The sequence below is a fragment of the Lynx canadensis genome, chromosome C1 (assembly GCF_007474595.2).
Source record: "Lynx canadensis isolate LIC74 chromosome C1, mLynCan4.pri.v2, whole genome shotgun sequence".
NCBI classification, from domain to species: Eukaryota; Metazoa; Chordata; class Mammalia; order Carnivora; family Felidae; genus Lynx; species Lynx canadensis.
This window is the reverse complement of record NC_044310.1, coordinates 150,663,639-150,679,300: the sequence shown is the minus strand read 5'-3', so window position 1 is coordinate 150,679,300 and position 15,662 is coordinate 150,663,639. Positions and strand designations below refer to the sequence as shown.

The 15,662-nt window shown below is 34.6% G+C and overlaps 1 protein-coding gene across 7 annotated transcripts in view; it reads right to left on the bottom strand.

Moving 5' to 3' along the window:
* The window catches only part of SLC4A10 (solute carrier family 4 member 10), a 295,709-nt gene that overhangs the window by 124,534 nt on the left and 155,513 nt on the right, over positions 1-15,662 (bottom strand). For all 7 annotated transcript variants that reach the window (XM_030325195.1, XM_030325192.1, XM_030325198.1 and 4 more), the window contains exons 4-5: positions 13,452-13,590; positions 6,624-6,784 (exon numbers count right to left, since the gene is read on the bottom strand). In XM_030325195.1, coding sequence (XP_030181055.1) covers positions 6,624-6,784; positions 13,452-13,590 — 300 coding nt within the window. The remainder of the gene's footprint in view (positions 1-6,623; positions 6,785-13,451; positions 13,591-15,662) is intronic.

The following is a 15,662-nucleotide window of genomic DNA, read 5'->3' as shown; positions in this document are numbered from 1 at the left end:
ACACACAAAACAAAACCAGACTCACAGATACAGAGAACAGACTTTTGGTTCCCTAGGAAAGGCAGGTTGAGGGAGAGCAAAAATGGTGAAGGGGATCAAGAGATATAAACTTCCAGTTATAAAATAAGTCATGGAGATGTAATATACAGGACAGGGAACATAGATAATACAGAGAGACACAGATGGTAACCAGAGTCATATGGTGAGCATTTCAAAATGCACATAAATGTCAAATTACTATGCTGTACACCTGAAAATAGTATAATATGTGTGCCAATTATACTTCAATTTAAAAAACCAAAAATTCCAATCAAACTATAAAACAATGAATTTCATTGGCTCACATAATGGAAAATCAATGTTAGGCTGGATTTAATTCTGTTTTTCTGACTCTGTCAGTTTCTCCCTCCTCTAGGTGTGAGTTTAACCTTAAGGCTGATTTTCTTTATGGTCATAAGGTAGCTGCCAACAGCAAGAAAGAAATATATATCTTTGTTGATATCCACATATTCTTTGACTTTTGTGACTTTCTCTTAAAAGACAAATTCTCTTAAGTCCTACTGACATAGTCCTATCCATGCTGAGACAATCCCTGGCTAAGGAAATATTGTCCCCATGACTGGCTTAGACTGATTAAGAACTAACCTTCACTCTGGAGTCAGTTTTCTAAACTATAGGTAGACAAACTTTTTCTGTAATGGGCCAGATAAAAAATTTTAGGCTCTGTAAACCATGCAATCTCTGTAACCACTGTTCAACTCTGCCTGCCTTTAGAGCATGAAAGTAGCCATAAAGAACATGTACACAAATGAGCATAGTTGTGTGTCAATAAAACCTTTTTATGGACACTGAAATTTAAATCTCATATGATTTTCATGTTGTAAAATATTACTCTTCTTTTCACTATTTTTCAATCATGTGAAATATAATACCATTCTTAGCCCACAGGACTAACAAAATAAGGCAGTGGTGCATATTTGCACATAGAGTGTAATTTGCCAAACTTTGCTCTATTACTTTTCTGTTTACAATGTAAAGAGGTAGAATGTATGTGCAGGAATCGGCCATAATATTCACTCTAGTTACCTCTGAAGTCCCTTTCAATTCTGAAAATGTATGATAGTGTAGAATATTTAAATCTATATCTCACTTCTTTGGAGATAAGTAGTTATAATTAATTTGAAATAAAGTAAATGATAAATTGCCAACATATGTGACTTTACACTGAAATCTTGCTAAGATGGAAAAATGTATATAAATATAAAATATGTAGCATAAACTTCATAATGAGAGTTGTAAAGTAGGTTATTAAAACACCAAAAGGATACCATTGTATCACAGCTTCATCTGTAAGCTGTGATGTGTATCCTCAGTTCAATATTCTAATCAAAATCAAATGAATCATATAAAACCCCATGTACATAATTACAATTTTTAGTTCTTACCAAAGTACAGTCTTTCCAGGCTTGAGCACTTCAAAAACCTTTAAGTCACTAGCTTCACAGTTTTTCAGAAATAAGGGCTTATTTGAAACAGTTACATAAGAGAAAGTAAATAGAAAAAAATGCTCATCTGCTCATTAGCCACACAGAAATACACAGTAAACTCCTCTGAGGTATAACTGCATCAAATAGATCCTAATGAACTAGAAAAGTTAATCATCTTGCTTAAGAACATAACTTATACTGAGGTGAGATTTAAGTACCAATGGGAATCTGATTCACTAATCACTTTCATTGTTCTCTTCACCACTATAACATACATTAGTGTTAACCTTGAAAAGTAGGAAAGGATAATGAGCCATAATGGCTTTGGGCCCAGCATCAAGTCCTACAATCTCAGCAGGCTATGATGTCTAAATAATACAGTCTAGCCTGCCAAAGCACAATGCCAAGATCTGGGTGATATCGGAAGAAGCAAGAACAAAAAGGATAAATAAGTCACATGCTTCTAGCACCAAGCAGGCTCTAGGAACACTAGTACCCTTTGTGGAAAAAGCCTCAGAAAATGAAAATTAAGTTTCATTTTAACTGGGCAATTATTTTATTGTGATCAATCCATCTTGACCAGTGAATGAAAACCTCCAGAGATCATGAGATGTTACCAATTCTATATAAATCTCTGCCTCTTAAAAGATAGTCATATACATTAAAAGCCCATTGTTTTACAACTTCAAAAGATGTGAGGGGTAGGAGTGAGAAACAGAATCTAAATTCAACAGTTTGCTTGACCCCATTCACAGAAGTGTGTACACTAAAAATGTAAACTACCCTAAGAACACTTACTTTCCAGATCAAGGATGGTAATAGTATCGACATATTTTAAAATGTGGCTATTTCCATACTCCCAAATCTGCAGATTACATTCAGTGGAGCAAAATATTGATTTTTCCTCCAATAGTCTATTTTTAACAACAAAAGTTTTTTAATGAGTTGAGAGCTATGACTGATAATCTGATCATGGTACTAACTTTAATTTGGTTTTCATTTCTTACTCCCATTGACAGAATTAGGTTAAAGCATACACATGCAGACAGAATACTTCCATTATTAATCTTTACGGTGCTGAATTTCAAAGAGATTAACACAGACCATAAAATCGTGTGTAATTTATATGAATATAACTAAGAAGCATTTTAAATACAATTAATCTCCATATCAGAATAAATCATGGTAAGAAATTACATATGGAGAATTTAGGATTTGAAAAGGTTAAATAATATTTTGAAGGAAGACATTTAAGTTTATTCTGAGTTTCCTGAAACATTGGGAAATAGACATTTTTAAATTAACTTTGTCCAAAAGAAAATCCTACTTTAATTATACTAGACATTCTTGACAGACCTGCCAGATACAAATGGGATTTCCTCCTGTTAAGTCTACAAAAATCTCTTTAAAGAATTATCTAAGACTCTATTAAATCAAAACATTGATATAAAAATCCTTGATTATTCTAAAACAATATCTGGGTCATATTTCTCTATTAGAAAATGTCTAGAAAATATTAATGCTGCAAAGCCTGCACATTCACAAAATGTAAGAGTTTAGAGCCCTTAAAGATACATATTATATCCAGCTTTTGGAAAATTGAAACTAGTGATTCATATGTTAATAAGTGCTTAACATATAGGAAAACATGACAAATAAGAGGTGAAAATAAGTTCCAGTCTTATTATTAACCACTAAGTTCACAAATTATCATGAAATAGAATAAAACCAAACTTATGATTATAGGTTAATAAAAGAAATTATTCCCATGTCTGCAAGTATTACCTATGATACATCATTTTCTGTTTATCTGTTTATAAAATAGGGCATATATCCTCCTCCCTATCTCATAAAGGTTACCATGATAATAAAATATAATGTGAAAATATAAAGTTAGAAGTCTTAAAAATATGAAGCATACTTATTACGCTTAGCAATAGGGCTCAATTGCCACAAAGTAAAAATAGCAATAAGTAAACAGTAAGAAAATCATTATAAGCTAAAAGGAGAAAATGTTCTAATAAGATTTTATTGAAGGCAGAAATAAATACCTTTGTATTAAAGAAGTCAAATTACAATTACTCAAAAAGAGGGAATCTCTTCTCATTAATGAGTGAAAAGGAATCTAAGGTAATAGTGATCAACAAGTATTTTTAATTATATGTTTGTAATGTGGTATTAGCTCTAAACTAATGACATCTTCTGGATGGTATTTTACAGAGTGCTCTACACTGTAAATGGGACATTCAAGATGAGCTACTTTAGAGACAGAAAGATACAGACTAATTAAACAAGAAGAATAAAAGCTATTTGGGGTATCAAGTCTTCCATTGAACTACTTTCCTTTGTAAGGATAGACTTAGAAAATGTAATTTGCTTTCAAGAGCGAGAATTAACACAGCTAACAACCTTCCCACAGCTTGGGGAAAGGAGCAGTGGTAGGGAAAGGAAGCATAAATTTAGACAATAAAACGGAACTAAGGTGATGAAATGAACAGAGGTTTAGTCAAATTCATGGGAGAAGATTTCCTGGTAGAAATAAATTTCTAAAGAAAGCATTAGAAATTATATGCTTTAAGAAATTTAAAACCTGGTAAAACTATGAAGGGTATTTTCTGAGGTTAATTTTGCCAGGTTGAGGAATTTGACAGCCTCATTAGATATAGCCAATCCAAAAGTATTTTGGATTACTCCATTTTTCAAAGGTAATGTCATCACTGACATAAACAGCAGAAACAAACTCCTTATTTGGGGCAAGATCTTTAACTTTCAGAATCTCAGTTTATTTATAAAGAAAGGATAACAATAATAATACTGAGGCCCAATTTTGTTTTGCGTATCAAAAAGATAGTATAGAATTACTTAAAAGAGCTTCCTAAATTGCAAAGTACCATGAAGAACCCAGCCATTTGGTTCCTAATTAAAACATAAAAATGTTTAGGGGCTATCGGCAGGACCCCATAATGTAAAGCTAAGAAATTAAGTTGGATAACTACTGTTCCAGCATTCACAAGAAGTTTGCTAATTCCTAAGTTAACCCTTTTCTTTAAGTCTTGATTTAGAGTGATCCATTACTGCATCCTGTGTTCCTCTGAAAAGTATACTGTATTTAACTTCATATAGCCTATTTGGCTCTAGTTATTTATTTTATTTTATTTTATTTTATTTTATTTTATTTTATTTTATTTTTATTTTTTCTAGTTAGGTATTTTATTTATTTTTTAATGTTTGTTTATTTTTGAGAGAGAGCAGGCATGAGTGGAGGAGGGGCAGATATAGAGACACAAAATCTGAAGCAGGCTCCAGCAGTGTTGACAGCTCAGAACCTGACTCGGGGATTAAACTCACAAACTGTGAGATCATGACCTGAGCTGAAGTCTGATGCTTAACCGACGGAGCCACCCAGGAGCCCCTTTGGTTCATTCATTTAAAGGAAAAGCTCTTTGGGGCGCCTGGGTGGCTCCGTCGGTTAAGCATCTGACTTCAGTTCAGGTCATGATCTCACTGTTGTGAGTTTGAGCCGAGCAGGGCTCTGTGCTGATAGCTCAGAGCCTGGAGCCTCCTTCAAATTCTGCATCTCCTTCTCTCTCTCTGCCCCTCCCCCATTCTCTCTCTCAAAAGTAAATGAACATTAAAAAAAATTTTTTTTAAATAAAGGAAAACTCTTCATAGGTGTAGTATGAAACTCAGAAGGAAGGCTTCTCTTTCCTGTTTGCTTTTTTTTTTAATATGAAATTTATTGTCAAATTGGTTTCCATACAACACCCAGTGCTCATTCCAACAGGTGCCCTTCTCAATACCCATCACCCACCCACCCTCACCCTCCCATCAACCCTCAGTTTGTTCTCAGTTTTTAAGAGTCTCTTATGTTTTGGCTCCCTCCCTCTCTAACCTTTTTATCCTAAGTCAGGATATCCTTCTTTTCACACATATCACAATGTATGCATGCCTATCTGCATCAATGTCCAAATAAATAATTTTTAAAGTAATTAAACAATCATTAAAATCTGGGCAACATCTACTTCAAGTCATTCTCTTTCTTCAGCTAGTGGTTGTAGTATAATATAAGGAACACACAACTTACAGGGGCCCTTAGATGGAACAAGTGCCATGAAAATCTCAGAATTTCTATTTTCTTACTGAAAATTGGGAATGACACTTCATGAGGCTATTCTGAAGATTAAATTATGTACATAATTTTTTAATATAATATTCTCTTACTTATGGAATCAAAAAAACATTTACAGAGTTTTCCTCCTCTGGAATATAATGCAGACATTAAAGTTTCCCTTAAGTCTTTCTACTTTGCAAAAAAAATTCTACATGGAACTGCTTTTATTTATTTTTTCCAAACTAGAAATTTTTAAAAACTGCCCAAGTCCTTGCTTTGTTTTTATTTTTAAAGTCTCCATTAACTATTTTATTTATACTCTTTCAAAACTTTTTGTATTATTTTGCTTTTATGAAAACACATTTATCATGTTTGTCATGTTTAATATCTTTTATCAAAAGATACAGGAGTTCTTTGTCCCTATTTCTAGAGTAACAGTAAGATGTTTCCTACATATAACTGCCTGTGTTCTATAGCCATAATAGGCTTCTAATACAAATCTCTCATCCCAGGGGCTAGTCATAGTATTAAATTACAAACTAATTTCAAATGCATTGCTTGCCATCCTCTGGAATTAATGAGTTTTATTTTAAGTTTAAAATAAATGGTCATACCTTTCTGTTCTATTCTAAATTAACAATTTTCGTATCTACTGAATTTTTAATATGATTATTTCAGGTATTTGAATATTGAAAAAATCATTTTCTAGTTTTATGGGGTTTTTTCCTTCAAAATTCTAATGGTGACAGCTTAATTAAGCATGATAGTGGAAACAGTATATCCTAAATGGGAGTCAGGATTAGTTCTTTGTTCTAGACTTGCCATTAACAAATTAGACTATATTTCTCCAAATTTCAACTTCTTTTATCTAAAATAAGGGGGTAGGAGAAAGTCATTTTTAAGGTATCATCTGCTGACCATAAGAACTGATTTTCCAAGAGTCACCGAGTTATAAGGAAAAGAAAATAACAAACCTCAGCTATACCCATAAGAGTGAAACAAACTAAGGGAAAAAAAAGATATACCTGCAATTTCTTCTAAAGTGTTGGCATGCATGTCCAGTAACACAGTTCCATTCAGAATACAACTTCTCAGCTCAAACAAGCTGTGCAATGACAGAGTGGCCACATAAGGCTTGCTCCATCTTTCTCCTCCGTCTTCCACATCTTCTTCAAACTTCAGCCACCTACACAAATAAATATTATCAGCACATTGAATATCATATTGTAGATGAATGATCCTTTATCCCAAGAATAAAAAGCAGAAACAGAAAACAGTCACATTGCTTCCAGATTTTGTGGGCTTGGGAAGTAAAACCTAGCCCAAGTTATTTGGTTTATTTCATTTTAATTCCACTTAACAAGCATTCTTTTTGTCACTGAAAGATGTATAGAAAGCCAAGAAAAACTCAAATGTTATTTTTGTTAGTTTGTCAAGCTCTGAAAAAATATTTACTGTGTTTATTCAGTGGTCACTGTGAATCTGCTGTAAAATTAATAGAGTATACTTCATAGAAGGATAACGGCAATTGAAAAAGATGCAAAAGAAAATGAAAGAATACTCATTTTTCTGTAGTAGGAGGTCTTAAAATAGAATATTTGATCTCCTGATAATTTTTCCATTCGATTTTTAGGGAAACTAGTATAACTTGTGCCCTCTTCTGTAAGAAAAATAAATATTAGGCATGCTTGGATGAAATGTAGTACAGTCAATTCCTGGGGACTACAGGAACCTATAAGCACTGAGCTCAGTCTCTAATCCCTGGGCCTTCCTTCCAGGGATGGAGAACAGAGGAACCTGTATCAAGGCGACAAATGGGAGACCACTGCCTTTTTGGAGTGAAATGGATTGTAATATTTAAGTTTCTTCAAGTAAGATAAGTGGAAGGAATAAAGAGGAAAAAATGGAAGAAATAAAGAGAAACCAGAGATTCTACTGCTATGGCACAAGCACTAAATTTCTCTCATTCTTTTAGGGACTTGTTGTCTAATCCTAATAGATAACCAACTTAATTCCACCATTTGTAATATATCCTAAATAAAGCCTAAATTGCCTTTCCTCCCCTTCTCTTCACCATTTTCCTTATTTCTTCTCTCCTTAGTCATTTTTGCCCTAACTTCCTCTTTCTGTGCAATATCACTCAAATTCTCTATAAAATATTGTATTATTGTTTTATGTGGTCAAATGATCCAGCTCCAGGGGAGGAGAAATACGTTGCAGTAACTAGTTAGGGAATCAGTGGATCAGCCAGAAAATAACCAACCACAAGGGCTAGTCAGAATGATTAATGTGCAGAGTTCTAAGAAAGATAAAGAAAGCTATTGATCTGTCCTCACTGTTCAGGGAGTAAAACATTGTCAGGAAATGAAAATGAAACCAATAGGGAAGAATAGTTGTGCCTACCAAAAGTTTATAGACAGGGAATACCTAATACCTACCATAAGTTTATAAGATATTTGAAGGTTGCAAAAATTTACATTTAAGCCACAAGTCACTGACTGTATTTCTTCAATGCTGGAATTTTATAGAATTTTTTTGTCTACGCCACTGGGAATATTATTGGTTCTTAATGATTTTCAGGCCTTGATAGGGACATAATATTTCATAAATCATTTGATAGTTATTAGTACTGTTCAACTAATTCTCCCTCTCTACCTAGTAAAGAATAGGATATCACCCCTGGCTCCCCTTTTACTGGGTGAGATGATATGACTACTGACTACCTCTGGATAATGAATTGTAAGCAGAAATTATGTGCATCACTTCCAGACTCTATTTTTTGCCCATTCTTCTAATTGATTTGTGTTCATACTATTGAAATTTGGGAGTTCTTTACATATTCTACATATAATATTTTTGTCAAATATATGGTTTGCAAATATTTTCTCCTTATGTGCAGCTTGTCTTCATCCCCTTAACAGGATCTTTCATAGGACAAAATGTATTAATTTGGGTGAAGTCCAATTTATGAATATTTTCTTTTATAGATTGTGCTTTCAATATCATGTCTAGAAATTCATCATAGACGCTCTAAGTCGTCAGGTTTTTCTCCTGTTTTTTTTCTCACATTTGTATAGCTTTATGTTTCACATTTAGATTTATGATTTATTTTGAATTAAGTTTGTATACACTCTGAGGTTTAGATGGAAATATTATTAATTTTTAACCTATAGCTGTCTAATTATTCAAGTACACTGTTGAAAAGACCATCCTTTTCCCATTTAATAGCTTTTGCCCTTTGTCAGAATCCAGGTAGCTATACATGGTTTGGTCTTTCTCAGTCCTCTATTCTTCTATATTTTTTCTCTCAAATTTGTATAGCTTTATGTTTTACATTTAGATTTATGTGTTCCATTGATCTATGTGTCTATCTGAAAAGAAATTTTAAAAACAAATCTATCTAAAAGGTATATTCCTTCTTTTAGAATAATTTCCTTCAAACTGGAGGTTTGGTATTTTAGAAAAGAAGAATGGAGTCTCTGGGAATTCCAGTTTGGTAGTTAAGAAAAAAAAAATAAATGGATGGACAATTTGATATGGCCATAGATTTTATGAATATAAAATAGGAAGAAGCATAAGATACTTCCCATAAAAGAAACTCACAAGTGACAAGTGTCGAGTTTCTAAACATTTCAAGATTCAGTGCTTTAGGCCAACTCCAGAATGATGTCAAAAGCTTTAAGAACTATTTAAATAATGTTTTTTAAAAGACTATGTTAAAAATTATATTTTATATTACATACATATATTCTCTATACACACACACACACACACACACACACACACACACACCCCTAAGTGTATTTCTCTTTTCTGTTTCTTTATTCCATTTCATATTTCAAAGATAGGAATTAAGAGGTCTGGGAACACACCAAATCCTGTTTAAAGATTTGTAGATTTGTAGTCAGTTGCAAAATGCCTGATTGCAGTTAATGACCTAAAGTGCTGCAATTTATTCCAGTTTTCAAATAAACTCAGCTGACATTTGTTTGAATAGCAAACTACAGCAAACAAGAGTCTTACAGGCATGAATGAGACGTAATGAACAATGAAAAAAAATCAAAATTGTAGGCCAATTGCATGACATTTTCTGTGGAGGGGGTGGACTTAAACCCTTTGAGATTATGTGATTTTCCTACGGTGTGTCTGGATCTGTTCTCATCCAAGATTAACACATTGGAATCTCTTTCTACTAAACAACAATATAAAATAGGTGTTTCATGAATTCTTTGAAGATTAAGTTGATGATAATCTCTTCTGTAACACTCATATTAAAAATCTACAAAACAAAATTCTTCTGCAAATTAGAAATAGATGTTGTCCTTAGAAATTAACTACCGTGTATTCTATTCCCGCTAATTCCTTTTAACTTTCCTAAGAATTTTTATTCTCTGATTCTATGCAAATAGAAAATAAAATACCAACCAAAATTGTAGCCTGGGGAGAAGTTACGAACTCTTAAGAGAAAACATCCTCTTTTGGGTAGGGCTAAGGCTACAGATGGTGGAAGAGGGACAAGGTTAGGGTGGAGGCTAGATATTAACATAACAACAACCGTAAAGTGCCTATTTTAAGGGGAAAGGGGAAGTGAAAGATATCCAAACCTAGAAATATTAGCTATTCTTTTTTTTTTTTTTAACGTTTATTTATTTTTGAGACAGGGACAGAGCATGAACAGGGGAGGGTCAGAGAGGGAGGGAGACACAGAATCTGAAACAGGCTCCAGGCTCTGAGCAGTCAGCACAGAGCCTGAAGCGGGACTTGAACTCAGGGACCGCGAGATCGTGACCTGAGCCAAAGTCGGACGCCTAACCAACTGAGCCACCCAGGCGCCCCAATATTAGCTATTCTTAATCCATATTATCTTCACATCTCATATCTCATGGAAAAATCTTGATGACTTAAACCTTTCCTAATTTTGAATATCAAATGCTTTCAGAGCATCAGTAAAATTGTTTTGATGCAATAATCCGTTTGACACTGCCATGTCTGTATCAGAGGCCAACTGCTACCCCCTGCTTTGCCTCTCCTGAGCACATTTGTGAGAAGCATTTTTAAAGGGCAACCACAGTGAGTCAAGCATGTTGTCTTCATAATTGCACATCTGTGGTATCTTTGCGGGCTTTTCTATTAATAACATTATATGTTATCTATAAGCAGGACATTGGAATTGTGCTGATTTCATTAGCCCTTGTCATATGGCTTCTTTTAGGGTTTTTAAAAGTGAACAGCTGTTTTTCACAAACATTTATTAAATAATTATGATTCAAAAATTTAGCTTCAAAATCTAAAACTTTGCTTAAGTTTTACTTGGCAACAGCAGTGGGCATGAATTATTCAAGATGTGATATGTGACAGGTGCAATGTGCTGATAAAATATCCTTTTTATTTCTACTATTAGGGTAGAAAATTATTAATCCCCCCAGAATACTAATCAAAAGAAAGAAAGGCTTCAAATATTTAGGCTAATGACTTATTAGAATTAAACTGCATTTTGAAAATTAGATGGAATCCTAAATTAACTAAAATTAGTCCTTTTAGATGAACTAGGGCAACCAGAACAAAATTACTTCTGTTACTTTAAAACCCACTACATTTCTAAGCCCTCAATAAATACACTCTGTACTTCCCTGATGTATTGTGTCTCCGCCAAAATTCATCTACCCTCCTCTTCAATGTCTGTTGCTATTTTGATTGCTCATCAGATGTCTCCTTGAACCTCAAATAGCTGCACCATACGTAAGGTTCTAGAAGGATAGCTAAGAACACAGGTCCTACTGAATAACATTAGAGAATACTAATAATTAACTGGTTCAACTCTTTTGTTCTTTATCCATGAACAACAATACATTTTGGTGGTTTAGGATAAACATGTTGTTCAGGTTAATCCACGAGAGTAAAAGGAACAGATCACTATTTTATCTGGAAGGTGCAAAATCACCAATCATTTTAAGAATAAGCGAGTTACTCCTGACAAAACACACATTCCAATCTTACTTCTCAGCTCTATCATGTAGGATGAGAGTAAAGAAAAGAATATAAAAGAAATGCTTCCAAAAAGTACTTCCCAGCAATAAGGAGACTCAAACTAACAACAGTTTCCTAGTCATCATACCCAATAGATCGCCCTTCTTCCTGCCATCCAGGAATAGCTAGCATTTCTTATAACCAGGTCAAGACAGATGTGTCTAGCCTTAAACAGGGAGGTTTGCATTTTATTTTATATATTTTAACGTTTATTTACTTTTTAGAGAGAGAGCTAGAGTGTGAGCAGGGGAGGGACAGAGAGAGAGGGAGACACAGAATCTGAAGCAGGCTCCAGGCTCTGGGCTGTCAGCACAGAGCCCGATGTGGGGCTCGAACACACGAACTGTGAGATTATGACCTGAGCCACAGTCAGATGACTGAGCCACCCAGGTACCTCCGCATTTTAAATTCCTTTTCAACAACTCTTTAGTCATGAGAGAGTAAAATTTATAATGCTAATTGGTGCATAAGATTATCATATATTGTTTTTCTGTCATCAAATAACAAAGATGAGCATTCATATTATATATTTGAAAAAGTCCAAAGCACTTAGTTTTTGATGCAGTTGGAAGAAAACAATAAGATGGATGGTTTTTAATCTTAAAATTTACCATGTCATATAAAAACTACTTCAAATTTAGTCCTATATTTAAAATATATAATAAAGCTTCAGAAAGAAAATGATTACATGATTTTTTTCATTAAAAAAGGTAATTCATACAGAATAACATACCACTAAACATTAAAAAAGGCAAATAAATAATACAATGGTTTGACATAAAATATGAACAGTTAGCTCACAGGAAAAAAATTAAAACATATGCAAAGATGTTCCATTTCACCAATAATTTTAAAAATGTAAATTAAAATAAGATTTATTTTTCGTCTATAAAATTAGCAAAAAAAAAAAAATCTAAAAGTTTAATGATTTACTCCAGCAAGGGTTTGAGGGAAATAAGCACTCTCATACACCGTTCATAAAAGTATGAATTACCAAAACATTTTATAAAGTCAATTTTACAATCTCTATCAAAATTTAAAAGCCTGCTATTCTTGGTACATAAGTTCCACTGCTAGAAATTCACCTTACTTAGGGGTGCCTGGGTGGCTTTGATGGTTAAGCGTCCAACACTTGGTTTCCGCTCAGAACATGATCTCAAGATTAGTGAGTTGGAGCCCAGCATCAGGCTCTGCACTGACAGTGTGGAGCCCGCTTGGGATTCTTTCTCTTCCTCTCTCTCTGCCCCTCCCCTGTTCATGCACTCGCTCTCTCTCTCTCTCTCTCCAAATAAATAAATACACTTTTTAAATAAAATTGTAAAAAGTTATTTTGAAAAAACACCTATGTTGAAATGTACACATATCCTAGAAACACATTACAAAATATTTTTATCCTCACCAAATAGTACATAAATCCAGTATACCTACAGCCTCTCAGAATGCTTTCCCTTTCTTTAAAAAAAAAAAAAAAAGCCCCACACTCAAATTATCATATAATATGCCTAGTTTGGGCACAGGCCAGCAGTTGAAAAGATAGAAATAAATTACTTTTAGATTCTTATTGTTTTCCTGATGACACACAAATTATGCTGCTGTTTATCTTTCAGGCTGCAGCTGTTGCTGGCTCTGCATCACTGTTTACTATAATTGCTGTCTTCAGATCTCATTCTGACCCATATCCCATTATAGGATATGCCCAGGCCAGATGAGCCATTTCAGAAATCGACAGCACTCACAAATGTTTGCAAAACCGTGGCTTTACAAATCTCTTTTCCAATAGCATGAAAATTATTTCCTATACCTTCCCGCTCAGCAAATATCCTCACCTGGCTGTTTCTCGCCATTCAGCATCCTCACCTTCACGCCAGCAAATCTCATCCAGTTCTGTGAAAAGGTCATGAGGAATGTGTTCCTCATCATCATCCTCAGTTCCAAGAATAAACTGTACTCGTTGTGATGGCGTGTCTAGAGAAACCAGAGACGTGAGTATGCATTACCATGACTTCAAGCTTAAAATTTCCTGGTCACCCAACTCCAACACCACTCCAGACTCACACCTCCCTGCCCGGCCCCTGCAACACTCATCCATGGTTGATTTGGTAAATTAAAACTAAATTTAGCATTACCTGAAGTCTAGTATAATTTGGGAGCAAAAATATGTAAAATGTAGATACATTATATATATATATATATATATATATATATATATATATATATTCAAAATAATATTAAATGTTATGATTATTTTTGGATTGTTTACAGCATTAATCATAGAAACTATTTCTATATTTCCCTCACACACACATACATGCATTTTCTCTCATCATATACGCTATACTTTATGGGAATATTTAGAACAGGCTATGATAAAATTCACTTATACTAAAACTATGCTGAATGTAATCCACCATGAACTCCTTTGTGAGGCTCTTTTTTAGTCACACCTTTGTCCCTTCCCGAACCCTGACAACCACTAATCTGGTCTCCACTGCTATGGTTTTACCATTTCCAGAATGCTATCTAAACAGAAACTAAATCCAAAATCATCCGATTTGGATGGGGAGTAAAATCATCCGTTCTTGGTAGGGGAGTAAAATAATGTGTGGTTTGGACACAAGACACACAGTCTCAAAGGTGTACATGGTGTTCCCAGAAAGAACATGTTGTTCACAATTTGAGGGTCTCTGGAGAAGGGACCTACATCATTTGGCAGACGTAGATTGACGGTGTTTTCTACAAGGCTTCCAGTCCTGCTAGTTGGCCTTAGAGTTTCCAGTTCGGTTAAGATAACTGGATCTAGACCCTGTTTCTAGACGCACTGCATGAGGACAGTTAGTCCAATCTGATCTGTTTGCCCACGCTAACCACGAAGTGGCATTTACTCATTCCACTGTGCGACCGCTACAGAAAAGGGGGTAGGGAAGACACCCAAAGGTGTTATTAGGGTTTTTGTGTGGGAGATGAAGGCACTGAGAACATCCTTGCATTTCTGATAAACTTCTTAAGCTCAAAAGCAATGATAATACAAACAATGAGCAGAGTCACCTAGCAGAGAATGGCAGGACAACAGTCAATTATATTTATGGATCTTGTCACAGATTGGGAGAGACACATGAAGGTATCTTTCTTTATGAGGAATACTCCAGAAGTTCTGGAAGATCATTAAATTCACTTCCACGCGGTACCATTAAACGTGTTCATCTCCAGAAGCTATACCTTCACCTTCTTTCCACCCTACTCACACCCAGATCTTTTGTTGGAAAGGGTAAGAAGTAAAAATGAAAAGGGAATTTTCACAAAATTTATAAAAATTTATGCCTTCCACTTGAATTCATTTGGGCCACTGCAGGGAGACTTGGCAAGCAGTATACTCAACCAAGTGGTGATTATACTTATTATTTAGGACCGTGTCAAACCGACAAGAATATCTAAGTGCCTAAACCAGAATTAAGTGTTGAATTCCCGAGGCCCCCTGTTAGCTGGACTACCACTCAGAGAGTGTACCAGTCAGGACGGACTAAGGTTGCTATAAGGGAAAAGGGATGATATATCACATCCAGAAATGGTCTTGGTGGAATCTTGGATAGTCAAAGCAAGGTTATTAATCCCTTTCTTCCTGATCACTACCCATAAATTGGCTGAGAGTAAATTATCCCTTTCTGGGAGGAGCCACATTCAGTGACCAAACTGCCTTCGCTAATATGTAGTACATGGACTAGGAGGAAAGGAGGAAGGCAAAGTCAGAAGTCTTTTCATTTTGATTTTTGAAGATGTCCTTCCAACATTTAACAATAACAGATGCCGGTGGGTAATAGGGACTGTGGAAGGTCCACTGGATTTTTGAGTGAATTTGGGGATAAAATAAAGCATGTTATCTAACTTCAAATGATTCAAAAAGCTGAAAACATAACACAGTTTAGTTTCAAGGGCCACAATGGCGTATCTAGAATCAACTGATCAGAGTGGAAGAGCAACACGATAACCTCAGATTAGAGACATCTGCTGACCTCTTATCAAGATAACATCTCCTAAATTCT